Consider the following 27300-nt stretch of genomic DNA (forward strand, 5'->3'; position numbering starts at 1 on the left):
GCGACGGGGCCCGTTGTCTGTGTGTGGGGCTAGGGGCCCCGGGGGCGGCGGGGGCTCCCGGCGGGGGGCGGCGGGGGGTCGGGAGGGCCTGGACATGGCGCTGAGGGGCCGCCCCGCGGGAAGATGAATAAGGGCTGGCTGGAGCTGGAGAGCGACCCTGGTGAGGAGGGGACCGGGCAGGCCCGGAGCTGGGGAGGCCGGGTGGGTCCGAGACGCGCCTTTCTGACCACTACCCGCTCCTCTTGTCGCCCCACCCAGGCCTCTTCACCCTCCTGGTGGAAGATTTCGGTAAGAGCCTCTCCTACGCGCCGGAACCAGGCTGTGGGGACCCACTCATGGGCCATCAATCCACAGCCAGAGGCTACCCTTCCCGACTTCTTTCCTTACCTGATCGCAGGTGTCAAAGGGGTGCAGGTGGAGGAGATCTATGACCTTCAGAGCAAATGCCAGGGGTGAGTGGCTTGGCACGCGGCGTGGCTTCGGCCGCCCCTTACACCCCGAGGGCTAGGGAGGGACCCGGGAGAGAGTGCTCCTCAAGGGAGGTAGTATCAGGGCTCCAAATTGTAAAATCTCGTATAAGGAAGCATCCCTCCTCTTTGGGTGCCTTCCTGATGAAGCTGGTGCTGTGCTTTTGTTTTTCCCAGTTTTCCCTTAGCACTTCCCTTTATGTGGTAGCCTCTTCCCCTCAATACAAATTCTAACCATCTCTTGGATTAAATTCATCTGCTTTTTGTGGCCTCCCAGCCAGAAACCCACTTCTCTTGACTCAGGTCACACTGTGCCTTTTGTGCAGCTGTAACTTATTAATGACTGCTTTACTGTGCCCATGTGCCAGTGGTTTTAATCCCCACACAGGGGTCTCATTTTGATTGGTTGGTTTGTGGCATCTGACAAGGACTCTCCTGGGTGACCAAGGTCAGGGTCTTGTCTTGGTGGTCCTACAGAATAGAGGTGTGGAGGAACTGCTACAGTGACTAAACGGAGAAGTCTGCTTCTTTCCCTCCAGGAAAGAAGGGACTGATATGGGTGTTCATTAACTTCCCTGATTGCACTGGGGCCCAGGCCCTGGGCTTCACAAGTGAGAATTAGTGTTTAAATTCCTCATCACATTTATTGTTCTCGCCTTACTTTCTGTTCCTACCCGGTCCTGAGCCATCGTTCCAGCTTTTCTTATCCCAGAACCATAGACTTCATAAGGATACTGGGCGACTCCTGGAACATCACAGCCAGAGGCTGATGCTTGACTCTGCCTGCAGTGGGCTTCTGGGGTGCGAGAGCTCAGGGCCGCTTTGGGCAGCGTTGGGAAGAAGCCAAGGGAGAGGTGGGATCACAGGAAGGGCACCTGAGTGGTAACACAGTGCAAAGGAATAGGGGAGAGGAAAGGGAATGCAGATTGCCTTCCCCCACTTGACTGGTCTAGCTCTGTCCCTTACTTTCCCCAGCCCCGTGTATGGATTCATCTTCCTGTTCAAATGGATCGAAGAGCGCCGATCCCGTCGCAAGGTCTCTACCTTGGTGGATGATACATCTGTGATTGATGATGATATTGTGAATAACATGTTCTTTGCCCACCAGGTCTGCTGGGCTCTGTGTTCTTTCTGGAGGGTGGGATGCTGCCGTTTTCTTCGCTTGGCAAGTGGAAGTGGGGGAAGGCAGAAGGAACTGAGCTCTTATTCACTTAAAAAGGGAGTCTCTTTAGAGGAGGGTGATGTCTGAGTCCATTCTCCATGTCCCCAGACTTCTGATGGGTACTTAGTTGAATGAACAAATGTTGGGTAAAGATGAGGGGAGCTGATGAGGATTGTCCAGACATGACTGTCTCTCTCTGGGTCCCCATTCCTGATGAGTATGGGCTTGGGGTGAGGGATGCTGTGGATGGGTGACTGTTCTTTGTTTCACAGCTGATCCCCAACTCTTGTGCCACTCATGCCCTGCTGAGCGTGCTCCTCAACTGCAGCAATGTGGACCTGGGGCCCACCCTGAGTCGCATGAAGGACTTCACCAAAGGCTTCAGCCCTGAGGTAGGCCACAGTGCCTTGATCCTGACTCAGCTGACTAGGCAGATGTGACCACCAGATCTGCCACTGATAATGCCACCACACGGCATTTGGCACTATGAGGCTTTTTCAAATGATATTTACATTATATTTGACCTGTAAATTAATTGTGTAAGTCAACTTTTTTTTTAAGGCCCAATTGTCAGAAAAGGAGACAGACCTGGGGAAGAGAGGAACATTCCTTAAGTGACACCTTATTAGGACTTTATCAGGCAATGTTGTTGTCCAGTGTCCACTGATTACCATGCAAGGCCAGTACAGCCCATCTTTTGGGGGCTCCAGAGCTCTTTCCTGCCCCCACTAGGCCTTCAGGAGAGGCCACCTGTGCTTCAAGTTCCTGGAATGCCCCCAGGCCTGTTCTCCTGAGCTGTTTCCCACCCGAGGCCCACCTGAAAAGTTGCTCTGATGTGGCCTTATTTTCTTCCCTCTAGAGCAAAGGATATGCGATTGGCAATGCTCCAGAGTTGGCCAAGGCACATAATAGCCATGCCAGGTGTGTGGGAGCTGTGGGAACTGATGGGGGTGGGGGCAAGGAAGGGGGTTGTACCATTCTGGGCACTGACTGTGTCCTTCCCCAGGCCTGAGCCACGCCATCTCCCCGAGAAGCAGAATGGCCTTAGTGCCGTGCGGACCATGGAGGCATTCCACTTTGTCAGCTATGTGCCTATCACAGGCCGGCTTTTTGAGCTGGATGGGCTGAAGGTTTACCCCATTGACCATGGTAGGCACTCTGAGCTGGGGGCCCATTGGATTTCTCTGCTTACCTCCTAAGGAGTTGGGGCTCAGGGTCCTCAAGCGCTTGGGACCCAATGGTGGGGCGTGGTGGGGCGGGGTTGTCTTGAAGACATGTGGTTCTGGCAGGATGGCACCCTGTACTGCATTGCCCAACTAGCCCCTGATTCTCTGGGTCACCTGCTCTCCATCATCCTTCCAACTCCTGGCCTGCCCGAGCTCAGGGCTTCCTACCTACTGACTCCTTGTCTTGGTTTCCCCAGGGCCTTGGGGGGAGGATGAGGAGTGGACAGACAAGGCCCGGAGGGTCATCATGGAGCGTATCGGCCTCGCCACTGCAGGGTAAGGGCCCTGTGCCTGCCCTACCTTCTGGAGCTGTGCCCCCATTGGGAGGGACACAGAAGAGGGAACCAAGGCAGAGAGAGTCCAGATGGCTTGTGCAAGGCCACGTGATGAATCTGGCAAGATCAGGATTAGATCTTGTGCTCCCAACTCCTTGCCCTATTTCCCACTCAGGCTGCATGTGGCCTGCTTCAGGATAGCCTGGGGAGGGGCAGGCCTTGGTGGAGCCCTGGGTGGCCCACGTGTGCTGGCTCACTTCCTGACAGGCCCCTCACGCAGCTTGTTGGAAGGCACCAACTCAGGTGCCTGGTGTGCATGGCCAGCTGCTGCCCGCCTGTTGGGGTGGGGCCTGTACCTGTGGCTGCAGGTGTGACTTCAGGGAGCCCTGCCAGGAGATCTGCCTCAACCTGATGGCGGGGCCAGGGTGAGAGCTGCTCTCACGGCCACGGCTGTGACTGCAGGGAGCCCTACCATGACATCCGCTTCAACCTGATGGCGGTGGTGCCCGACCGCAGGATCAAGTATGAGGCCAGGCTGCACGTGCTGAAGGTGAACCGTCAGACAGTACTGGAGGCCCTGCAGCAGGTGGGTACCCCTCCTGCCCAGGCCCTGCCCAGCCCAGCCACCCACTCCTCCCCTCCACTGGGGCGTCTGTGTCTGATTGCCACATTACTCTCTATTGTGGATCTGGGCTTCAATTAACCACTCCTTTCCTTTGCTCCCTTTGTGGGACTTGGCGTGGGGAGGGGGAGAATAGCCTCTGAAAGGAGGTTTGGCTGTTTTATTTCCCTTTAAGTGAGTGAGTAGAGCCAAGGCCCTTAGCTGTCCAAGGTAGAAGCTAGGGTCTGCCTTCACTCCTCTGCACCTTGGATTTTGATTTCAGCTGATTAGGGTAACGCAGCCAGAGCTGATTCAGACCCACAAGTCTCAAGAGTCACAGTTGCCTGAAGAGACCAAACCAGTCTGCAGCAAGTCCCCTCTGGCCCTGGAGACAAGCAGGGCCCCAGTGGCCTCTGAGGGCACCCACACAGGTATTGGAGCCTCTCATGGGCCTCAGAGCCACCCCAAGCAGAGCAAGTCTTTTTTTATGGAGGCACTTGGGCAGTGGTTCAGAGGCTCCTGCAGGAGGTCTGAAGCCTGGTGCCTACAGCCCTCTCCCCTCGGAACATGGAGGAAGAGCAGTCCCTCCCTAAACAAAGGCACCTGGAAAGGGCTGCCATTACCACAGTCCCCCAAGCCTTCTCCTTAATGTATATTCCCTTTCTAGCCTCTCTAGAAGTTTTTTTCTTTCTGCCTCCTTTTTTTCATCTCATCCTTTTCCTGCCTCACTGTGGCCCCATGACTTAGAGCTTGCTGACTCTCCACCTATCAGCTGTCTCTGCTGTTCTTCTCTGAGAAGGGAAGGGGGGCAGTGCTGCGCCCCAGGACTGGGGAGACAGTGGGCTGAGGACAGCTTTTCTTGAGGGTCTGGCTGAAAGTCCTGCCCATGCCCCTCGCCCTCTCAGATGGTGCGGAGGAGGTGGCTGGTTCGTGCCCACAAGCCCCGACCCACAGCCCTCCCAGCAAACCCAAGCTGGTGGTGAAGCCTCCAGGGAGCAGCATCAATGGGGTTCCCCCAAACCCCACTCCTATCGTCCAGCGGCTGCCAGCCTTTCTGGACAATCACAACTATGCCAAGTCCCCCATGCAGGTAAGCTGGGAGGATTCCCTCCAGGATTCTTTTGAGAGGTTGCAACAGGCACTTTCCTCAGGTGATTCATTGGTGTTCGCCTTCTGTCGGGGCCTAGGTATCCAGGTTCCTCTGTCTGATACTCAGAAGCCCCTACGATGGCAGGGGTTTAGGGAAGCAGAGAGAGCTCCTCTGACTTTAAACTCTGTCTCATGGCTGTGGGGCTAAATGTTTAGGGCATGGGGTTGGATTCAGCTCTATGGGTTGGGTTCTACTGGCAAAAGAAATGCAGGTGTTTCAGGGCACTCTGTTTCTCTTAGAAGCCCTATGTAGGCAGGTAGTGTGGGTGGGCTCTGGAGCACCTGGAGGGATTCAGTGAACTGAACCTGGAGAGCCATGTTGGCTTCCTGGCTGTGGCTGCTGTCTCCAGCCTGGCTCATGGCCGCCCTGGGTCTCTGCCCTAGGAGGAGGAAGACCTGGCAGCAGGTGTGGGCCGCAGCCGAGTTCCAGTCCGCCCACCCCAGCAGTACTCAGACGATGAGGACGACTACGAGGATGACGAGGAGGATGACGTGCAGAACACCAACTCCGCCATCAGGTCAGCCCCAGCTCTGTAAGGCTGGAGGCTGAGTGCTGCAGATCCTATCTTGAATCTTCTAGCCCAGAAAATGCCGTTCAGCAGATAATGCTGAATGCCTGCTGAGTGCAGGGCTCTGGGGAGGCTGATGTGAAGGGGCCAATTCCAGGTCCCAAGAAGTTTTTGGAGGGCTTGGGCGAGGGCCGTGCACATTTAACCAGACATCAAGGCCTCTTGTCTAGGCCTTGAGAGATGGGGTGGGGGATATCTTTGCTGGAAGAACCGGCATTGGCAAAAGGCCAGAAGTGAGACAGCTGGAATAGAGGAGGTGTCCTTTGAGGACACCTGGCTGCAGCTGTCGTAGCTCAGCGTGCCAGGCTTGGCATGGCCAGGTCAGGCTGCTGGAGCTTCAGGGTCAGTCCCTGGAGGCAAAGATGTGTTCAGGTCATTCTGGGCGTTGCTGAACGTGGTCACCTGGCCCATTCCCTTGGCTTACCTTTCCTTGGGCCCCACAGGTATAAGCGAAAGGGGCCGGGGAAACCGGGGCCATTGAGTGGCTCTGGGGATGGGCAGCTGTCGGTGCTGCAGCCCAACACCATCAACGTCTTGGCTGAGAAGCTCAAAGAGTCCCAGAAAGACCTCTCAATTCCTCTGTCCATCAAGACGAGCAGTGGGGCCGGGAGTCCGGCTGTGGCAGTGCCCACGCACTCACAGCCCTCGCCCACCCCCAGCAATGAGAGCACTGACACAGCCTCTGAGATCGGCAGCGCTTTCAATTCGCCACTACGCTCGCCTATCCGCTCCGCCAACCCCACGCGGCCCTCTAGCCCCGTCACCTCCCACATCTCCAAGGTGCTTTTTGGAGAGGATGACAGCCTGCTGCGTGTTGACTGCATACGCTACAATCGTGCTGTACGCGACCTGGGTCCTGTCATCAGCACGGGCCTGCTGCACCTGGCTGAGGACGGTGTGCTGAGTCCCCTGGCACTGACAGGTGGGCCTTGGGCTGGCTCACTGGCCTCCCAGTGGCATACTGAGGAGGGAGGTGGCCAAGTGACCACCACGTGTCCTGCACTCTGATGGGTCTTCTCGTGCCTTCTCTTCCCAGAGAGTGGGAAGGGTTCCTCACCTTCTATCAGACCGAGCCAAGGCAGCCAGGGGTCTGGTAGCCCAGAGGAGAAAGAGGTGGTGGAGGCTGTGGACAGCAGAGAGAAGCCTGGGCTGGTCAGGCCTAGTGAGCCCTTGAGCGGGGAGAAGTACTCACCCAAGGTGAGCCCCTCTGCAGCTTTCTCTTCTAATACTGACAAGGGAAGGGCCTAGGGCACTGCTGCCCAGGTGCTGGGTTCCTAGTTGGAATTTTGGTGTGAAGGGTGGTGGCTGAAGCCAGGTGCCAGGAAGCCTGTCTGGGTCGGGTGGCGGCAGGGGCCTCAATAGGCTCCAGGGACTCTGGCTGCTCGTCCTTGCCTCTAGCTGCCTGCTGGTAGTGGGGCTTTGGTGCTGGCCAGCCCCCCCCCACCACGGGTGCAATTGCTGGGTTTTGGCAGGAGCTGCTGGCACTGCTGAAGTGTGTGGAGGCTGAGATTGCAAACTATGAGGCCTGCCTCAAGGAAGAGGTGGAGAAGAGGAAGAAGTTCAAGGTGGGCCCTCTCTCCAGCTGCCTGGTCCTCTGCCCGCCTGTCTTCCCAGAGGTGCGACCTGCTGGGGTCAGCTGGTGGCTGCTCTGGGGAGATGCTGCAGCGTCCTCATGTCCTCACTCTTCTCTCCCACAGATCGACGACCAGAGAAGAACCCACAACTACGATGAGTTCATCTGCACCTTCATCTCCATGCTGGCTCAGGAAGGTGAGGGGTCTCGCTGCTGCACCTTACCTGGCATGCCCTGCTCAGAGCCCTGGCCCTCAGGCCCCCTCCTTCAGGCCTCTGCCGGGGCTTGAGCAGACTGTAGTCTCAGGGAGGGCCGAGAGAGCCTCAGCTTCTGACCGGAGGCTGTGGCCAGTTGAGCGCGTGGCTGCCGGGCATCCAGCCACCCTCTCAAGGGCCTGCGCCTCTCCACAGGCATGCTGGCCAACCTGGTGGAGCAGAACATCTCGGTGCGGCGGCGCCAGGGGGTCAGCATTGGCCGACTCCACAAGCAGCGGAAGCCTGACCGGCGGAAACGCTCACGCCCCTACAAGGCCAAGCGCCAGTGAGGACTGCTGGCCCTGACCCTGCCGCTCACTCTTGCCACACAGCCCTCACCAGGGCCCTCCCCTGGCCCACTCCCCCTCTTCCCAGTATTACCGAATAGTTCCAGTCAGAGAGCCCAGACCCTGGGAATAGGAGCCAGGCCAGGATTCTCTGCACAGTGCCCTAGTGCCTGCCAGGGCAGGGCTGCCCCGTCATGCTCTGGAAGCAGGAGCTGGGGCACAGGGAGGTGCTGCAGCTTCCTCCACAGCCGGCTGTGGAGCGGCAGGACCTGGCCTTTCTGCCTGGGCAGCAGAATATATATTTTACCTACAGAGACGTCTATTTTTCTGGGCTCTAACCCATCTTGCCACCACTGTGTTGACATAGTCAGCTTCCTGACTCTGAGTTCTCTCCTAACAGCTGTCATCCTGGAGGGCCAGGGTCACTCCTGCAGGGTCACAGCTGGGGGCCCTGCTGCTCTGGCCCCAGTTGTCCCTGTTGCAAGGAAGCCAGGTCTGCTCTTCATTCCTCCTGGGAGAGCTCCAAACTCAGGGACCTGGCTGCTGGGCTAGACTGGGAGTGGGGTGTTCCAGCGGGGGTGGGGTGAGCAGCCTGCTTGGGTCCCATGGCCTGAGCAGAGAGAAGTGTTTGAGCTGTTTGGTGGCCTGGCTTTGGCCAGGCTTGGTAAGACTGCTCTCTGTGGCAAGGCCCTAGGCTCTTTGTCTTCAGTGTTGTGGCCCTGGCAAGGGGCCTGCCTTGGGCTCCTGGGCTCAGAGGAGCCTCTGCCCACCCCTCAGTATTACCACGTCTCCCTCTTCTTAGAGACGGCAGAGACAGGGCTGCTTGCAGGAAGCTGGCACCACTCAGCTCTCCCTGCCATGCCAGCTTTCTCAGCTTCTGCAAGGCACTCAGGGTGGGGGACAATAGGACCAAGACAACCAGTTGGAGCCCCATGTTCCCAGAGGGCCTGATGCCAAGGGCTAATGGGCCCAGCACTGCCTCTGGAGCTCAGGCCCCAAACATAGCCCCATGGCCTCTGCCAGGTGGCTTTGAAGGTGATCCAGGCGGGCCCCTTATGTGTACATAGTGACTGGGGTGGGGGGCAGCTGGCAGGCATGGCAGCTGCCTCTCTGCGCTAAGCATAGCCCGACCCCTCTGGCCCCTGTAAATATTGGACTAATGAATGAATAAAACTCTCCTAAAAAATGAGCCCTCCTGTGCTTGCTGGCCTGAGGTTTGTAGGTCAGGGCTGTGGTGGGAGTGAGGACCTAACCAGACCTGGGCCCAGGGCCCTGTGTGTGACCAAAGAGGTAAGGGGAGTGCATTCTCGGGCATTCAGCCTTCTGGGGCAGAGGTTCTTGGGACCCTAGGCCTGGGACTTAGGGTCTGAACTGAGGAGGGGCTTTGGGTGGGCTGTGGAACCAGAGGAGTTGTGTGCAAGGTGTACTGTGGGAGGAGAGGGCCATGGCTTTCACCAGATCTGACAGCTTTGCAACCTGGAGACGTGTTGGGACTCAGTGGAGGTGGTGCCTCTGTCTCTAGTCCTGCCTGGTGCGCAGTCCCTGGAGGGGCCCTGGGACCTTGCAAGGCTCACCTCTCTTCCCTTGTTGCAGGTCAAAACTGCCAACTGTGCCACTCTTCCCCCTGCTAACCACATTTTCTCTTGAGGCCACTGTAGCCTCTCACCCCCACCATTTCCCTGGCAGTGGGTTCTACAGAGGGGGCCTGGTGTAAGCAGCTAAGGCTCAGCTGGACTGCTTAGGAAATGCAACTTTAATGGCCCCAGCCCTTCTGTCTGGGTCTAGTAGTCCAGGGCACAGATGAGGGCCACACCACGCTTTACCCAGTGTCTCTGGGGCTGGTCGGTGGGGATCTCCACAGCAATGACGTAGTTTGTGGAGTGGCCTGTGGTTGATAGTGTTCCTAGAGCAGGCAAGAAGGGGGAAGGTTAAGTTGTCTGCTTCAACTAGGGCAGGAACAGGGTATAAAGAAAGGCAGTGGACTTGGCAGACTGAGCTTGGGACAAGGAAGGGGACCTGACCCAAGAGGAAGCCCATCTGGGGAGTGTGGCCAAGGCTCAGGCCTGCCCTCAGTTACTGCACTGACGATTGAGGATGGGAATGGGAGAGTTGATGCCCCTGCTCATTCCCTGTGGACCCAGCCCAGGCCCACCCCACCTCTCCAGGCCTCGGTTACCCCCTCTGAACCTCCATGGGCAGGCTGGGGCTCCCAGGACCCAAGGTGGGTCTGCTAAGGGAGGCAAGAGGATGGTGAGCTCAGGGGCCACTCCCCACAGACTGGGCCCAGCCCCTGGGCATCACCTTGCCTACTACTGGCCGAGCTCTGTCCTGGCCTAGTCAGTCTCAGGAGTGCTGACTGACCTCTGTCAGCCATCCTGTTCAGCTAACCTGGGTCAGCCTAACTGGCCCAACCCTGGGCCCCCACCTGTGGTGTAGGCTCCCCGCCCTGGGCCCCATACCAGCACGGGTCAGTGTCTTGTAGATAGGGCACAGGTAGAAGTCCTGGTTCTGGACCTTGCGGTTGGGTGTTGGCAGGAGCCAGATAACGGCCATCTCTGTGTATAGCTCCTTGGGCCGAGACTCAGCCAGCTGGAAGGCCAGAGGGTCCCATCGGGCACCTTCCAGGAACAGTCCATGGATGAAGCACCCCTCTTTGGGTCTTGTCTTGAGCTCTGATACCGACTGGTGCATCACCTGTGGTGGGCACACAGATGCCCCCTCACATATAAACACCCAGAATCTGGGTTAGGATTTGGGTCAGGAGGCACAGCTGCCTCCTGAGGGCTCTGCCTACCTCCCCCCTTCACCTGCTGTTTCATCTGGTAGCCTACAGTCTGTGCTCTGCCCCTAGGGATTTCCCTGGGGCTTACCGTCTCTTCTGTCCTGGCTCTCCCTGTCCCCCAACCCCCTCTCGGGGGTCCCCTGATTCTGCCAGCCAGCTGTGGCCTCCGTGTTCCTCCTGCCTGGGCCACACCCCAGCCTGTCACCTGACCTGGCCCTGGCTGAGTCCAGACCTTGAAATCGAAGGAGATGGTGTCAATGGAGATGATAGACTTGCGGGCATAGTTTTGCAGGGTGCCTGTCAGGAAAGCCTGGGGGAAGAAGAAGCCGCTGATCCAGAAGACGGCTGGGATGCCCTTGGAGATCCAGGTCTGCAGGAAGTCCAGGCGCTGCAGCAGGTCCATGACCCATGAGGACAGCGGCTTGAGTGATGGGTAGGCCTTGGCATTCCAGAGCTCTGGCACAGTGTTGTTGTATAGGCTGGCAGCCATCAGCTCCAGCTGCAAGGACATCACCACCAGCCCCTTGAGTGCCGTGAGCAGGTCTCTCAGCGTCTGTGTGATCACTTGCAGCAGCCGGTTGTACCTGTGGAGCCAGTGGTAAGGAGGAAGGCAGTGGTCTGGGGCCGTGTGGCCATATCCGCACTCCCCAGTTGTAGGCCATAGACAAAAAAACAATGGCAGAATATAGGGGCTAAGAGCATAGAGGGGGGTCGAGTGGCCTGAGTACCAATTCCAGCTCTGGCTGTTAGTAAATGTATGACCTTAGACAAGTCATGTAACCTTTTTGGGCCTTGGTTTGCTCATCTGTAAAATGGAATAAAAATGTGGCTGAGTTAGAGAATGGGTTTATAGCACTTGGTGTAGCTTTTGCTGTCATTTCTCTACAGCCCAGTGGCCTGCTGACTCAGGGCTGGGGGTGGCAGGGGATTACCGGGTGACCTCCTGTACTAGCACCGTGTTCATTGACTCCTCATACAGCACAGGGTACTTGGTCATCACCCGCTGCAAGCTGATGGGCTCAGGCATCTTGAGCAGAATGTTCTGGGCCACATCCTCCACTATCTGTGGGTGCAAAGAATTCTACATGCGCAGAGTTCCTTCCCACAGGGGAACAGGCATGATGGTGGATAGGAGACTGGTCCTGCCCAACCACTGGGCCCTTTCCCCTGCTGCCACTAACCTCCTCCCGACGCTGGCCACCTGCAGAGGATGATTTGGGTTGCAGCTGGACGATGGTGCCAAGCAGGGTGTAGGTCTCATTCTGGGCACTGGTGATATTGGCATTGTCATGCAGGCCAAAGATCTCAGGCATGTCGTTGAGTGGAAGGCTCTTGATGTAGGAGAGGTAGCCCTGGAGGGTAGGAGGGCTGCGACTGAAGCCCCTGCCCTGCTCTACCTCCAGCCTGCGGGACAGCCCTCCAATTGAGCACATCTCCTACTTGTCACCCCTGGTTGCAAGCTTTACGCATCTCCCTCTTACCCTCGGGACTCCATGGCCTCTGCTCCCTCCTAGCCCACTTCTCCCTGCTGCCTAGCTCCCTGCTTCTTCATTCAGCTGCTCAAACCTGTCACAGCCCCTCCTGCCACAGGCCCTTTACACTGCTGACTGACACTCTGGGGTGCTCCACCAGCGCCTGCCTGCTCCTCACACATCTTAGCTGAAGCATCATTTCCTCAGGGAGCCCTCCCTGACTGTGGTCTGGGCTGCTTCCTGCCTCACTGCCTCACCTGGCAGCCTCAGAGGAGCCGCCCGCCCCCTCCCAGCCTCACTAAGTCCTCTTGGGCAGGGGCTGAGAGGCGGGAGTTGTCATCTGCCCACAGAACCTGAGCTCCAGGGCTATCTTTGTGGGATGGATCAATCAATGAAAAGGAGCTACTGGCCGGTAGGGGCCAAGTCTCCCAGCACCCAGGTGTTCACGGCACCCCAGGACCCCAGCCTGGCAGGCCGCCTGAAGCACGGCCCCAGGGTGTGCTCACATTGAGGTCGTAGGTGGGTTGGATCTGGTGGTAGACGCCCGAGGCACTGTAGCTGTGCTCGGGGAAGAGCACGGCGGGGCTGTAGAAGTCCTCCAGGATGTTCATGACGCAGCGGCGGTCCCAGTCGTCAGTGACGCGGCCCCCGTAGTTGATCTCCCCTGCTGTGTACTTGAGGACCTACGGGGTGGGTAGGTCAGGCCCCCACAGGCACCCAGCTCCCCGCCCTCAGCCCATCCCCAGCCCACCTTGTAGGGGATGTGCTCATACTCGTCCAGGAACATCTTGAGCTGGCTGATGCAGATGCGCAGGTCCCCGTCCGTGAACTCGTAGGGGATGTTGAAGCCCAGGGGCCCAAATTTACGACGCTCCAGGGCATTCCCATGGAACAAACACAGAGACAGCAGCAAGGACTTGAACTCCATCACCTGTCGGAGGTGGGGCGGGGCGGAGGGGCGTGAAGGGTGGGGATGGAGATGGGGCAGGTTGGGGGTGCCAAGTGTGTCTCACCTTGTGACAGGAGTTGAGGAAGTCATCGCTGAGGCTGCTGTAAGACTTGAGCAGGTTGGCCTTGACCCCGCGTGGCGGCTCAATGGTCATCTTGGAGCCGTTCTGTAGGATGGACACTGGGAACTTGTTGCTGGGCAGGCTGGTGAGCCACAGGCGGAAGTCCCGGTGCACCTGGTGGCCACGCTCCACGTGAGCATTGAGACCCATACCTGGTGGCTGCCCCAACACCAGGCTCCCTCCTACCCAAGGACCCTGGGCCACCCTCAGCCTGACTCCACCCCTGGGTTGGGCTGGGCCAGACCAGGCTGCATGGACCACTGGTAAAGAACATGGGCTTCGGCAAGTCCCAGGGTCACCCGTCTGTGCTGGGTGGCCTTGGGCGAGTCACTGGTAGCAGTAACTTGAGGGGGCCACTGGGAAGATTAATCTAGTTGATATGTGTTACATATGTCACTTCCTGAGCGCCCACTGTGTGCCGGTGGCTTGGCTGAGTGCTCTGTGGGACGATCTCACTTAGCCTTATCAGTCCTGGATGGATGTACTGTATTCCCTTGGTGTACCTTGTCGGGATTGATGTGCTCAATGAGGCGCTCCAGGACTGGCATCCAGCTCGGTGCCAGGTGGCAGTTCTGAAAGAAGACCCACTTGCCCCTCTCTATGGAGCTGCGCATCATGGCTTCCGCCCGAGGGCCCTGTGGGGACAGGAGTGCTGAGTGGTGGGGGACCAGCTGGCCCAGCCCACCAGCTCCCTTCTCCCCCACCCCCTTGCCCTTACCTGGCCCTGGCCCAGGGAGATGGCAGAGAGCTTCTTGGAGAACTTCATTTCTTCGGCAAACTTGTAGAGGTCGGCAGCCGGGTCAGTGCCAGGTGATAGCACGAAGATGAGGGGCGTGGTGGAGTTGGAGTCTTTGAACACCAATGACAGGTTGGCTGTCTGCAGGGCAGGGAGAGATGCTGGGGCCACCTAGAGCTTCTCCTCAGGGGCAGGCAACCAGGGAGAGGTAGGGGGGTCCTGGGGCCCCCAGAGTAATCCCAGAGGGGCTTCCTGGTGGGACCTGGAACCTCTCAGAGCTTTTTGGGGTGGCTAGGGATCCTGGCCTGACCAAGGCTGCAAAGTGGTCTGTCCAGGTGCAGCCAGGATCCTGGGACCCAGGCTGGGGATTAGCCCAGGTGCTGGCTGACAGCACTTGCCTGGGGCTCAATGAAGCGTGGCTCCAGGTTGGTGGCCACGAAGTCCTGCATGGCATTGGTAACCTTGTCCCCACGTAGGCAGCGGAGGACCAGCAGCTTCTGGAACTGGTCCAGGTACTGGTCCCAGATGCCAGGCAAGGGCTCCCTGCAACAGTGCCCACGTCCCCCTGAGAGCCAACCTGTGGGAGGGCACTGGCCACAGGGTCTCTGCTTGCTGGACAGCAGGGGAGAATGGGGTGTCCAGGGGTACATGGCCGGGGGCATGGAAGAGACATAGTCACAGCTGCAGGGCAACCCTCTGTGGCCCCTCAGAGAGGCTCCAGGGCAAGCCTGTTCCTGGGTCTCAGCCCCTGGATGTGCCCACCCTGCTGTGCCCTGGGTCCCAGCTCACCGGTGGGGCTCAGGGCTATCAAAGATGGCCTGGAATTCTGATAGGTGCTTCACGAAGTCAAGGGCGAAGGAGGAGAAGGCCGGCAGGTTGGAGAGTGCCAGGATGTCTCTCCAGGCCCGGTCTGACAGCCAGTCCGGGGCAGGGTTCTCACTCATGACAGGGACAGAGCCCCCGGACAGGAGGTAGCGCCACTCGCTCTGGCAAGGGACAGGGGAGGCTAGTGCCCAGGCCCTGAGGCCTGCCTCCAGCGCCCCACCCAGCAGTGCCTCCCCTACCATCCTCAGCCAGAGAAATGGAGTTCCCCTTGGGGGTGGCAGTTGCACAGGTCTGGGTTAGCGTCACCTCTTTCCCTTTCCCTGGCTGTGTGACCTTAGGCAAAGGATTTGACCTCTCTGAGCCTCTGTTTCCTCACTTGGAAAGTAGGAAGAATCAGAACTCTGCTTCCCAGGGGTTTTGTGGGGGTAGGTCAGAGGGTAGCTGTGATCCCAGCACCCGGCACACAGTGAGGGCTCAAGCAGTGGTGGCTGTGACTCTCAGTGCTTTCCAACGCACCACGAAATACCTGGGGCTCATGAGACCATGAGCTGGGAGGCTCAGGACTGTCTCTGTGCTCACCAGCACTCTCAAGGCTCTGAGAAGACGTGCACAGGAGCTGCCGGGCCATAGTTAACCCAGGGCCTCCTGGCTGTTTTCAAGCAAGGAACTGGCCGCCCCTCCATCACGCACCTGGTTGATCTTGCCCTGGTTCATCATGATGCGGGCACACAATAGGAAGGCGAACATCAGCTTGTGCTTCTCGAAGAGGCTGCGGCAGACATTGCTGTAGAGGTTGTAGGTCAGGTAGCGGTTGATGTTGGCGATGCGCTTCTTTAGGTTGTCTGCAGGGCAGAGGGGTGATGGCAGTGCAGGTAGAAGGGAGGGAAGCAAGATCCCTGGGGCCCAGCCCAGCCCAGCCCGTCTCCCCAGTAGCCAAAGGGGCAGTCTGGGCACCCCCTTGGGGCATTTGCTCCGAGGAGGGTAGGAGGGGCGTGTGTTCTTACGTAGTGTAAGTCTGATGAGGGTGTGTATGAGTGGACATGGGTGTGAGTCTACGTGTGTGTGCCCGCTGTGGAAATGCATCCAGGTGTGTCACACCTGTGCCAGGGTAGAGCCTGGTGTTTGTGTCAACATGTGCATCTGTGCCAGGGCTACCTGCCCTCTCTGAGTTGGCGATGCCTGAGAGGAAGATGTTGAGAAACCACTCGAGGGAGTACTGGTACATGGGGTCCACGTTGGCCAAGTCAGACACGCAGAAGAAGAGGATCTGGGTGCGGATGGCCACGGGAATGTACTCCATGCGCGTGAGGTCAATGTCCTTCTCTGTCTGCTCTGCAATCCTGACCTTGGCCTGGGGGTGCAGTACAGGGGGAGCTGGTCAGGCCCAGGTAGGTTGTCAAAGGGCACCAGGCAGAGGTGGGTGGGGATAGGGCGCAGGCCTGGGGCAGGTGGGGAGAGGCAGGCAGGAGTGGGCCGGCAGTTGCTGACCTGGATCTCAGCAGCCTTCATCTTGGAAGCCTCCAGCACCTTGATTAGTTCCATGTCATCCACAGGGTTGCCCTCAGAGGAGCTGAGCCGGTACAGGATCTGGTCTTCAATGTCCTTCAGCTCCTGGCGCATCTTGGCATTATTGACAATCAGCTGGTTCTTGGCTTCCTCAAGGTCAGGCCGCTCCTCAGCCACTACCTGGCCCAGCAGCTGGTCCTCTAGACCACTGCCAGGGGCAGGGGACATTATGTCTGTGACACCTGGTGGGCCCTGGAGGGCCAGCCTTGAGCCTGCTCACCTATGTACCTGTGCTCCCGGGGCTCCAAAGAGCCTAGCATCCCTGTTGGTGTCAGCCTGGGAGGCCTGGCCTCTGTCTCAGGCTGCAGGGCTAAGGCAGAGCCTGGCTTGAAAGTGACCAGTTCTCAGTGAGACCTCAGGTGGCAGCTTGGAGTCCCAGCAGGGGCCAGGCAGTTGAACATGTGAGTTGCTGGGGTCTCTGAAAAACTCCCTCTCAGCAGGAGGGGGCTGGGGGTGATGGGGAGGGACAGGACTTAAAGATGTTTTCACCCCCTTGTCTGTGGAGAGGTTCATAGTGGCCACTGGCATGGAGGCCTTAGCACTCTATGTGGGTGGTCAGCAAAAGCTATAGTGCCTGGGCTTAGGGCAGCAAGGGCAGGAAACGGCTTGGGTGCAGGGAGCCAGAGTATGCCCCCCACAGGGCTCCAGGACAGCTCTGGGGGTGAGTGCACAAGGGCTCAGCAAGGGCTGTGGAGAAAGGGTATCCGGATGAGGTGGGGCTAGTGCTGGCCAGGGAGGCTGCGGGAGGGGTTCCTGACCAGGGATCAGGATGATCTGAGGGTGGGGTTTCTCAGGTGGAAACGGTGGCAAGTAAAGGGAGTTGGTGGAGGGGCTAGAAAGACCTGAAATGCAGAGTGCCTGGGAGGAAGCTGGCAGGGCCTCAGGGGGAAACCCACTGAGTCTCTGCCTGGGGGTGGGAGGAGGCAGCCAGGCAGGCTGAGGCAGAGCGGATGCTGGGGGACTCAGGGACCAAGGGCTTACCCGGGAGAAAGGGTGAAGTTGATGAGGGTGAGCTTGGTGGAGATCTCCGGCGTGTAGTGTGGGTTGGGCAGCTTGGTGGTGATGTACATCCTGAAGTCCTCGTGGTAGGGGATCACCGTGTCTCCCAGCTTCAGCACCGTGTTCCCCTGCTGCTTGTATGTCTGTGGCAGGTGGGATGGACAAGCGCTGTGGCCTGGGCTTCACCAGTGAGGCAGGGGAAGGGGGCCTCCCCCACCCCCACTGCTGCAGGCCCACCTGCTTGAGCAGCACGGGCTCCAGGGCGGGATCCAGCTCCTCGCCCACGTTCTCTAGAAGGCAGGGCTTGCCAAAGCGGATGGCATTCTCCATGCTGCGCAGGAAGTCGCGATCGCTCAGCTTGAACACATCCAGCCCACTGTCCTTCTCCTGTGGGCACAGGGGGCGGGTGGGGGCCGCGGGGGCTGAGAACCAGCCTGAGGCTCAGCTACTCCCCCTGCACCTGCTAAGCCCCGCTGGGTGGGGTGGTGGCACCCGGTGGGTGGGCTCACCATGTTCTTGATCCATTTGTTGGCCTGGCTCTGAGGGTCAATGAAGTGGGTCCAGCGCTGGGAGAACTGGTTGATGACCCCATTCTCCACTGACAGTGTGTCGTTGGGGAGGCCAGCAACCTGTGGGGGACTGGGCTGGGTCGGGAGTCTCACACAGCAGGCTCAGCTGGTACATCAGCTACTCCCAGCCTTGTGCTTTGGCTGTGTTTCCATTCTCCTTACTGCACCCTCTTGAGGGTGGAGGGCAGTCCTGAGGTCTCAGCCCCCAGTACTGGTCTCCCTCCTATTGGCTGGCTCCCGACACCCTCCTTCGCTGGGCCCATTGTTCCTCTTGCCTACTGAGTCCTTGCTCAGTCAGACCATCTTCACGGAGCCAGTAAAGCCCATCAGCCCTCCCGGACTGTGTTCACGCTCAGCCTCTGCCTAAGCCTCTTGGTTCTCTCCTTGTGCCAGCTCTACCTGTCCTCCAGGGTCTAGCTCGGACACGACCTCGTAACCCTCACTCTGGACACTGCTCTCCCACCCCACCCCCACTCTCATAAGCACCCCTTGACCTCTCTGCCCACAGTTAGCCAGCATCTGTGCCACTCGCTCGGCTTTCTCCTCTCCTACCCACCAGCCTCTGACTGGCCCCGGGCGGGCTCAGGAGACGCATCTCTAAGCAGACCCAGGAAAGAGGGTGGGAGGGAGGCGGGAGGCTCCTGGCCCAGCCCAACCACACTGCAGGCCCAGCCCAGATGGCCCAGCCCAACCACACTGCAGGCCCAGCCCAGATGCTCCAGCCCCCCGGGGTGGGCACCTGCCACGAGCGGATCTTCACGGGGTTCCCCAGAGTCCCGATTAGCGTGGGCTCGGAGGTGTGTGGGACATGGTGGGTCGTGAGCTGCTTGACCCAGCTGTCGTAGAGCACCGTGCGGTACTGGCCCTGGGGAGATGCCAGACTCAGGGCCACCCCACCGAGACAGCCGCGATGCCCTCCCACTTCCCCCTGTACCCCAGCGCTCAGCAGTTGTGCAGAGGTCAGAGCTCAGACATGGAGACTGAGGCCTGAGCTCTAGCCCCACTTTGGGGAGCATCCTCGGCCTCCACGATCCTTAGCCCCTTATCTGTGAAACCAGCATAAGAACAACAATGCCCACCCGTCAGGGCAGCTGTGAGGATTGAATGAGAGGCACACAGCAAGCACGGCATTGTGAGCTCACACTTCCCTCTAGAAGGCCAGCCCCACCAGAGCAGGTTTTCTGGCTGTTTTGTGAGCTGCCATATCCCCAGTGCCTGGAACAGCACCTGGCTCAGACGGGGCGCCTGAGCAGTGCTTGTTGAATGAGTGAGAAAAGAGCCGCCCTCAGGCCACCCCTCGTGGAGGTGAGGCCTCAAGGCGGGGCCGGGGGCTCCTTACCGTGAAGGGGCCCAGGTAGGCCACAAAGCCAGCAGCCACCAGCACGTCCCCGAAGATGTTGTCGAGCGTGTGTTCCAGGTTCTCCACCGTATCCTGCCAGCGCACCCTCTCGTCTGACAGTCCGTTGATGAGCTGCAAGGACAGCCCATGGGGTGGGTTCTGGGAGGCTGGGCCGGGGGCCTGGGTGTCCCTGCCTGGCGCAGTCCCCGAGGTGGCCGGTGTGGGGTGTGTGGACAGCCACCCTGGGACCCCCCTACCACCCGGGCCCTTCCAGCCTGTCGGGGACAGGCCACAGCACAGGCCCTCGCACCTTGTCGGCGCGGCCCAGCCGCTGCTCGCACTGCTCACACTTCAGCTCCAGATCCTCCTTCTTGGCGATGCAGTCTCGGTACTTGGCCTGCATCATGGCAATGCCATCCTCCACCTTGTGCAGGCGCTGCTTCGCCTCCTCCAGGATCCTCTGTGTCACCTCCAGGTCGTCCTGGGCCTCCCGCAGGGCTTGCTGTGGGCAGAGGGCGCAGGACCAGCTTTCCTGGTGCCCAGAGGAGCCCACACCCCCTCCCCTGCCCCCCAGGTCTACCCAGCCCTCACCCGCTTGGGCTCCACGGCCTTGGCCACGAAGTGGTACTTGTGCATGGCGCGCACCCACTGGCAGATGGAGGTGCAGGCCTTGGACACCTTGGCGATGGCGGCCGGCTGGAACTCTTCATTGTCGATGTATGGCTGGATGGCTTTGATCACCGCCTCCCCAATGTTGTCCTGGGGATGGGAACCATGGGCTCAGGGGGCTGCTTCCCAGGGAGGACAGAGAAGGCTCTGCAGGGCTGAGGGGCATTCTGCTCCTGCCGCTATGCCCCGTGCAGGCCTCAGTACAGGTGTCCTCCCTAGGGAATAAACACAACCCACAAAAGCTGGCCAGAAGAGGATCTTCTGTATTCCAGGATTTCAAATAATATGATCAGAGATTTTTCTTTCTCAAGAAATGACACAACCTCAAGATCTGATAATACAGGGACTTCCCTGGTGGTCCAGAGGGTAAGACTCCGCGCTCCCAATGCAGGGGGCCCGGGTTTAATCCCTGGTCAGGGAATTAGATCCCGCATGCATGCCGCAACTAAGACCCGATGCAGCCTAAATAAATAAATAACTATTTAAAATTAAAAAAAAAAAGAAGATCTGATAATATGCAGGCCCCATTTAAAACCCATTTAGAGACAAGGGCTCCTTCCTGGCCTATATGGAGACGAGTGAGTGGTTCTGATGCCCACCCCGGCTCACGTTCAAATGTAATAATCCCCATCCCGAGAGCTTACCATACTCTTGGAGCGCTTGTCCTACCCTGGGAGAATCCAGCTCTGTAATTCAGGATGAGCCCAGGAATCTGTATTGTTCATGAGCTCCCAGAGGTCAGAGCTTGGGACCAGGGGAACCTCAGTGCTGGCCGTGAGCCTCCTGATTTGGGCTCAATTAGAGGGATGGGGAAGTCCATACAGAGTCCAGCTGTCACTGAGATGGGCCATTGTCTCTGCCCTCCCAGTGCAGTCTGGGACGTGCCCAGGGCTCCAACACTGACACATGGTGGGGGGGTGGGGCGGCCCGCGTGGGACTAATTTCTGGGCTGGAAAGGGGCCCTCCAAGAGGGCTGCGGGCTCCAGGCTGACCTAACCCTAAGCAGCCCCATGAGAGCGCATGCCCAAGGATACTGAGAACCCCAGATAGACAGGAAGGCAGAGAAATCCAGAGACAGACAGGCACTAAACCTCAGGTGTTGAGGCTGAGGGAGAGGCGATGACTGAGCAGCCAGGGAAGGTCTTGGCCAGCGCCATGGGGGTTTCAGGGAGAAAAGGGCAGGAGAGAGAATCTCCAGGCTGCGGAGCCTTGGAGTGACTGTGGGTGATGTCCTATGGGCATAGGAGACCTCCCAGGTCCTGATTTCCTCAACACCCATCTGTTGGTTGGTCTGTCTGTTGCCCCCACCAGCTGGACAGCTTCTCTGGGCCAGGATCTGGCCCCATCAGCTCTGTGGCCACAGGGCTGCGTGTGTTGTAGGCAGAGTGAGATAGGACGGAAGCCCCAGCGCTGGGGGGGGGGGGCAGTTCCTCTCCCCACTTCTCTGCCCAGCTGGGTCCTGCCCTCACTCACTCCCAGCTGGCCGGGTGCCTGGCACGCTCACCTTGTCAAACTTGAAGAGGCTCTCCAGGAAGCGGCCGGGGTCCTGCAGCAGCCCCTTGCCTGGCTCCCAGTAGTCATCCACCTTGGAGCCAGGCTTCTCTCCAGGCACCTTCTTGGGCTTGATGCCCTTCATGATGCACACAGCTTCTACGACCAGCTTCACACCTGGGGGTGGCCGCTGCATGGCACGCACCTGTGGGCCAGGCCAAGAGTGGGGAAGGGGGAGGTCCATCACGGAGTGGGTACCTCCAGGCAGGGACAGCCGCCAGACAGGGTGGGCCCCACCAACCAAGTCCCTACCGCTACAGACCAAGGGCACACCTGGGGATCCCCCGAGGTCTGCCTTAGCCTATGGCAACTACTGCTCCCCCATATACCCAGGCCTGGCCACGAGGCCCTGTACGCTCAGTTCTCAAGGCCCAAAGCCCTCCTCATGCACCTGCCCGGGCCCTGGGGGCTGATACAAGGAGGTAAGGGCAGGCAGCTGGATTCAAGCTCTAGTTCTGCCCTCATCTCTTGACACATGACCCTCAAGGGATATGTAGAGGGAGGGCCTAGGGGCCAGAACCCAAGAGGGCTCCAGGGAGGGATGCCAAGAAAAGCCTGGGAGGTGCCTAGCCACCCACCTCGGTCACATCATTCTTGTTGAGGTTGCGCAAACTGGCCAGGGCTGCATCCAGGGCGGGCAGAGCCTCATCCAGATCCTTCTGGGCATCGTCAGCAATACCTTGTGCCTTCCTGGCCTTCTCATTGGCCTTGATCTCCTCTGCTTGCACTGAATTCCGGGACTCCTCAGCAATGGTTCTGTCCACCTAGGAACCAGAAGTAGGGAGGACCCAATGATGGCCCGTGTCAGGGACAGGTGTGCCCTCCTCCCCTTTCTCCTTTCTGTCTCAGTCTCCCCAGGTGGAAGGAAATGAGGGTTGGGATGCCCCATTCTCTAAGGACCCTCTCGGCTGTGACAGCCCATGGAGATCTAGGAGTGCTAGGAACCCCTTCCAATCCTGAGTGCTCATCGTGGGCCTGGCATGGGGCTCAGGGCTTTACATGCTTGAGCATAACTGCCCCATGGGCAGGACCCCCTACACCCACAGGGCACCTCCATGCAGAACAGAGAAAGGCACTCCCCTCCCACAAGTCACTTTCTTTCCATCTGCTGGAAAAATTTTCAATACCACTGCCTTTGTAGAGCAGGACATGATTGTTTCTGCCAGAAAGCTGCCATCATGAATATGCAAACCTGCGGAGGCTGCTGTGAGGACTGGCCCTCAAATGTGGGCCCTCTTGTAGACTCAGAGGATCTTAGAGGGAGACTCAGGCAGACTCTGCACCGCTAACTGTGGCTGCCCTCCTGCTCAGTCCGTGTTGTGATTATTGGGTTTGGATTTGTCTTGCTCATCACCATATCCTCTGCCCAGTGCAGCACTTGGCAAAGAATAGGTTCTGCGCAAGCATTTGTTGAATGAACACATGACTGAATGAGGGAACTGGGCACCAAGAGGCTAAGCAACCTGTGAGGCCGGGCAGCTAGGGATCTTGTGGTTGCATGGGGATGCCGAGCATCCTCAGACGTGGTCAGCCGTCAGGGAGGGGGCCAGGAGCACCCCCAACCTTGATCTGCTCCATGGTAAGCGTGGTCTCCTTGGCAGCCTCCTCCAGCAGGGGGCGCACAATCTCCAGCTCTTCCTGCATCTTGGCCACATCCTCTGAAGTGCGCAGCAGCTGGGGGGTGGGAGGCGGCAGGGGGCACAGAGAGGAAATCCGGTGTGACGGTGTGATGGGGACCAGAGAGTGAGTTAGGCCTGGAGGGGGCAGGGGAGAAGTCCCTGCAGGGCCGCCCTCATTCACGAGTGAGAGGCTGTGGCCAGCAGCTTCAGTGGCCCCCAGGTTGCCCAGTGGACCCAGAGGAAGGGAGCAGTCCCCTAAAAATCTTTGGGGTGACCAGCTTTGGCCTTGCCCTTGGCCAGCAGCTTTTGCTCTTTTGGTGAGGGAGGAAGCCACCCATTTAAACACTGTGGGCTGCCAATTGAAAGGCCAGGCTGGGCCTCCGGGGTCAGGACTGAGACTGCATGGGCAGAACCACGGGCAGCTAGCCATTGCCCACAAGGCCCCACCCCGGCCCACCTTGTTGAGGCCACTCTTCATGCGGTTCTTAGCGGTTTTCAGCTCCTGTTTCTTCTGCCCGATGAGGATGGAGAAAATATTGAGCAGCTCCAGGTAGCTCTTGGGGGTCACATAGTTGTGGCGGGCCAGCTCGGCCAGATACTCGACACACTTCTTGGCCACTGACTGGTGGATATACACGCAAACCTGAATCTGTGAGGGAGCAGACCACTGATGCCAGTCTTGTAGAGCCCCCAGCAAAGATGGGGCACCAGGGTGCCCTTGAAGCCACTGAAGCCTGGTTCTGGGGAGGGAGCCACGTGCAGGAACCTCAACGGCCCTCACACTCACTCTCTCCTATGATCCTCATGACCTCCAGGTAAAGGTCACCTATTCTGCAGACGAAAAATCCCACGACCCAGAGAAATCAAGGGGCTTTTTCAAGTTCACACAGTTGTCAAGGGCAGAGTTCACTTTGAACTTGGACCCAGGTGTGTCCCAGCTCTTGGCCCAGTGCTCTTATCACAGCCCCTATGACCTGCCTCTCTCAGAAAGCCCTAAGGTGGGGCCCCTCTCGGAGGCTGTAGATGTGGGGAGGGAGGGCCCAAGGCCTCAGCACAGCTGGGCAGAAATGGGCTCACCCTAGCTCTTGGCCCCCAGGTGACCATCACTCTCTCAGGCTACACCAGACAAATCTACCCCCCACCCCATCTGTAGTCTCTGGGTTGTATCAGGAGGCTCTTTGTTTGTTAATGTGGACCATTTTTTAAAAAAAACTCTTTACTGAATTTGTTACAATATTGCTTCCGTTTTACATTTTGGTTTTTTGTCACAGAGGCATGTGGGATCTTAGCACCCCGACCAGGGATTGAACCCTCACCCCCTGCAGTGGAAGGTGAAATCTTAACCACTGGTCCACCAGGGAAGTCCCTATATCAGGCGGCTCTTTAAAGAAAGTTTCCATGGAGCCCTCAGGGAATAAGATAAACAGTGACTGTGTAACTGTGTGCCCAGCCTCCTGCGTCACCGTAACAACCTTGTGGCACTCCCATTATACAGATGAGGAAACTGAGGCTTAGACAGGCAAAGCTGTCTGCCCAAAGGCTTCCCATCAGTGGTGGGCCTGGGACTCTTACCCAGGCCTTGGTGACCCCAAGCCCGAACCTACACAGTCCCCCACAAGGGCTTGCTCCTCACCAAGATACCTACCAGTCCTTCAATTACTTTGGGGGTGGCGTCCAGCTCTGGGATCTCGTTCAGGAACATGGTGGCCACAGACTCCAGGGCCTCTGCCGGCCACTCATTAAACCAGTCGATGGTACAGCAGTTGACCAGGGAGGGGAACTGCCTTAGGTGAGCTCGGAAGACCTCTCCAATGGGGCTGGGGAGGTGGGGGTCCAAATGAGGCCCTGAGACACAGACTTACACCCCCCAGGAACCCAGGACCCAGGGTCATTTCACAGCCCTGTGGCATGGCAGCCAGGACACAACAGCAGAGCAGCCTGGACCCAATGGCATGGTGGCCAGACCCAGGCCACTTCCCCTTGTGGCAGGCCCAGGTGCCCCCCCACCTAAAACCACTGTCCCTGCGAGGTTGCAATGGCCGCCTGTACCTCATGCACAGCACCAGGTGGATGCTGCTGCGCACACGCCCGGTGTAGGTGGCCATGAGGTTGGCCTTGGTGGGCTGCAGGCCCTGCTCCTGGACGTAGGGCCGCATGGTGTTGACAATCTGGTCCTGCTCGTCCGTGTTGTAGAGGTTGGGAATGTCGCCTGAGTTCAGGACATTGTTAATGTCCTCTAGGAAGGACTCGTTCTTGATCTGGGGGGAAGATGGGGATGGAGGAGCTGAGCCTTGTTGATGGCCCCTGGGTGTTGCGCTCCATGACCATGGTCTCACTGGACCTTCACAGGAGCCCCATTCCACAGACCATGCCACTAAGGCTCAGAGAAGCCCAGGGTCACACAAGTGACCACACAAGTCGTGGTCCAGGACTCACACCCAGACCTGTCCTACAGCAGAGACTCTGAACATCACTGCTGGGCTGTGGAAGGGCCCTGGGTCCTGGGTGGGAGATGTGGTGTCTTCTTCCTCTCTTGCCAGGCCTCTCTACATCTCAGTTTACTCACAGGAGAAAACCAGGCCACAGGCAGAAATGGGTCCTTACCCATCTCATGTGGCCAGGGCCTAGTCAGTGCCAGAGGGCACCCTCACTTGCCTGACTATGTAAGGGGAGCCCGGGGGATAGGAGTAGGGCTGGGAGCCTTCCAGGGCTTCAGCTTCGGCCCAGTCCCGACCACCAGTCAGGTTTAAGCACTGCCCTGTTTGTCTTGAGGCCCTGGACCCACAACCTCTCCTTCTCTCAGACCTGGGGAGAGGCCTCATCTAGGGAGCTCCAGACAGAGCAGCCCCAAGAAGGGGGCCATAGGCACAGCACCTCAGGCACAAGTCCTGTGGTCCTTGAGGTAGGAAGCCGTTGACCAGTGAGTGTGGTCCCACTTGTGGTCAGCCATGGTGCCAGGGGCCTTCTTTACCCTCGGGGCATAGTAATGATCTATGTCTCCCACCAGCCCTGACAGGCTAGGTTTGGCCCCCTCCCCCTGGTCCCAGCCATTCCTCCCAAGATCCACCCCAACTGACAGTGACGTGGGCATGAAGGACTGACCACCTTCCAGGATGCCACACTGGGGTGGGTTGTATCCAGCCCACCCTGGATCCCGCCCACTGCCCGTGTGGTGGCACCTGGGTATCTGAGAACAGGAAGGTGATGGGCAGGCTGTGCAGGCCAGCCTTGAGCAAGACCTTCTTGACATCATCACGCCACTCGGTCATGCCATAGTTCTTGGACAGCTCAATCTGGAAGCACTCATACTCGGCCCTGGAGACAGGTGGTTGGGTGGAGGCATGCCAGAGCTTGAGGCCAAGCGCCGCACCCCAGCCATCTGTTCCCATCCTGGGCAGACCTGCTGACTCCCGCAACCCTGAACCTGCTCTCTTGCCTCCAGACATTTGCTGAGGCTGCTCCCTCAGCCTGGAATGCCCTTCCCTTCCATCCTCCCAGCCTTGATTAGAAGAGAAGGCCCATGGCCACCTCCTCTAGGAATCTCTCCTGGATGCCTGCAGCTACCCCTCCCCCGTCCCTGCAGCATCACAGGGCACTGCTGCTGTCTCGACTCCAGGTTACTCTCCCAGGTCTAGAAGCCCGTGGGCCAGGTGCGTCTGCCTCAGCATAGAACATGTGGAAGAACATGAATGGAACTGAGTCTGCCACCGGCCGCCCACTGCCCACCACGCCTGGGGGCCCTCACATGTGCGAGGCCAGTCTCGTGAGGGACCTGCGGCCGCTGCCGCCCACACCCAGCAGGAGCGCGTTGCCCAGCGCCTGGCGCAGGGTGCGGCTGATGCGGCAGACGTGGCTCACGGCGTCCATGAAGAGGACCAGCCTCAGCTTGGCTGTGCTGATCTGGTTGTAGTCCTCCATGTACTCCTCGATCACCTGCATCATCTGGCGGCGGTGGGGGAACGGGGAGAGCGGGGTCCTCCCTCTGTCCCCGTGCACTGTGCCCCTCCCAAGGGGGCACAACACCCCGTCCCCCCGGCCAGCCCTGCTCCTCTGTGCACAGAGGGATGTTGGCCCTAAGATGCCGGGTCTGCCTGGATGAGGCCTGACCCGCTGGACACACCCAAGGCCTGAGGGTCGGGTCAGAGACCTGCCTGCTGCCTCGAGGGCTCACCAGGATGTACCGACCTGGGGCCCCGTGGGAGTTCCTGGGAGCTAGGTGAGGGTCTGTGTGAAGAAACCAACAGGAGGCCCCGCACTCCAGCTTCATCCTGCCACCCTGGGGTCTTGACTCAAGACTCGCAGCGCCCGGGGCCCTGCCGCGGCTCTGTGGCTGGGATAATAGTCCCTCAAATGGGCATAGTGTGTCCCTGTTTACAGAGCCTGTCTCAGTTGAACCTTAGACTTGTCCTCAGGAAAGGGCCAAGCGGGGCCTACCGCGCCCATTTGACAGGCAAGGAGATGGGACTCAGAGAGGCAACTTCTGGCCTGAAGTCCCTGAGCTGGCCTTCCAGACCAGTGTCCGACCCTCTGGTCAGAGCGT

At 58.9% G+C, this 27300-nt stretch overlaps 2 protein-coding genes across 5 annotated transcripts in view; one reads left to right on the forward strand and one right to left on the reverse strand.

The window, feature by feature from the left end:
- The first annotated feature begins 19 nt into the window (after positions 1-19).
- Positions 20-8203, forward strand: BAP1 (BRCA1 associated protein 1). Of its 4 annotated transcripts, none has more exons than XM_057554428.1 (17): positions 20-160; positions 259-288; positions 398-452; positions 1443-1503; positions 1902-2021; positions 2489-2550; positions 2636-2778; positions 3053-3131; positions 3593-3716; positions 4015-4162; positions 4637-4821; positions 5265-5398; positions 5893-6371; positions 6486-6646; positions 6922-7065; positions 7147-7219; positions 7433-8203. In XM_057554428.1, the coding sequence occupies exons 1-17, from the start codon at positions 124-126 to the stop codon at positions 7564-7566; spliced, it is 2169 nt and encodes a 722-aa protein (XP_057410411.1). In that variant the 5' UTR covers positions 20-123; the 3' UTR covers positions 7567-8203. The 4 variants fall into 4 exon arrangements, with proteins under 4 accessions (XP_057410411.1, XP_057410410.1, XP_007174794.1 ...); XM_057554427.1 differs by having other exon boundaries at positions 21-160; positions 1443-1575; XM_007174732.3 differs by having other exon boundaries at positions 23-160; positions 1443-1575; positions 6922-7014.
- Positions 8204-9336: 1133 nt separating this feature from the next.
- Positions 9337-27300, reverse strand: part of DNAH1 (dynein axonemal heavy chain 1) — a 93123-nt gene continuing 75159 nt past the window's right edge. The window contains exons 49-78 of the mRNA XM_007174730.2: positions 26506-26702; positions 25940-26075; positions 24810-25018; positions 24406-24577; positions 23218-23409; positions 22705-22815; positions 21720-21905; positions 21095-21286; positions 19513-19680; positions 19232-19423; positions 18922-19053; positions 18322-18447; positions 17523-17642; positions 17251-17400; positions 16996-17156; positions 15937-16162; positions 15604-15799; positions 15139-15290; positions 14413-14609; positions 14022-14166; positions 13606-13764; positions 13391-13522; positions 12831-13001; positions 12569-12748; positions 12324-12500; positions 11527-11697; positions 11278-11408; positions 10578-10929; positions 10023-10257; positions 9337-9466 (exon numbers count right to left, since the gene is read on the reverse strand). Of these exons, the coding sequence (XP_007174792.2) occupies positions 9345-9466; positions 10023-10257; positions 10578-10929; positions 11278-11408; positions 11527-11697; positions 12324-12500; positions 12569-12748; positions 12831-13001; positions 13391-13522; positions 13606-13764; positions 14022-14166; positions 14413-14609; positions 15139-15290; positions 15604-15799; positions 15937-16162; positions 16996-17156; positions 17251-17400; positions 17523-17642; positions 18322-18447; positions 18922-19053; positions 19232-19423; positions 19513-19680; positions 21095-21286; positions 21720-21905; positions 22705-22815; positions 23218-23409; positions 24406-24577; positions 24810-25018; positions 25940-26075; positions 26506-26702 (5190 nt within the window). The 3' untranslated portion in view covers positions 9337-9344. The remainder of the gene's footprint in view (positions 9467-10022; positions 10258-10577; positions 10930-11277; positions 11409-11526; positions 11698-12323; positions 12501-12568; positions 12749-12830; positions 13002-13390; positions 13523-13605; positions 13765-14021; positions 14167-14412; positions 14610-15138; positions 15291-15603; positions 15800-15936; positions 16163-16995; positions 17157-17250; positions 17401-17522; positions 17643-18321; positions 18448-18921; positions 19054-19231; positions 19424-19512; positions 19681-21094; positions 21287-21719; positions 21906-22704; positions 22816-23217; positions 23410-24405; positions 24578-24809; positions 25019-25939; positions 26076-26505; positions 26703-27300) is intronic.

Source organism: Balaenoptera acutorostrata, chromosome 10 (genome assembly GCF_949987535.1).
Source record: "Balaenoptera acutorostrata chromosome 10, mBalAcu1.1, whole genome shotgun sequence".
NCBI classification, from domain to species: domain Eukaryota; kingdom Metazoa; phylum Chordata; class Mammalia; order Artiodactyla; family Balaenopteridae; genus Balaenoptera; species Balaenoptera acutorostrata.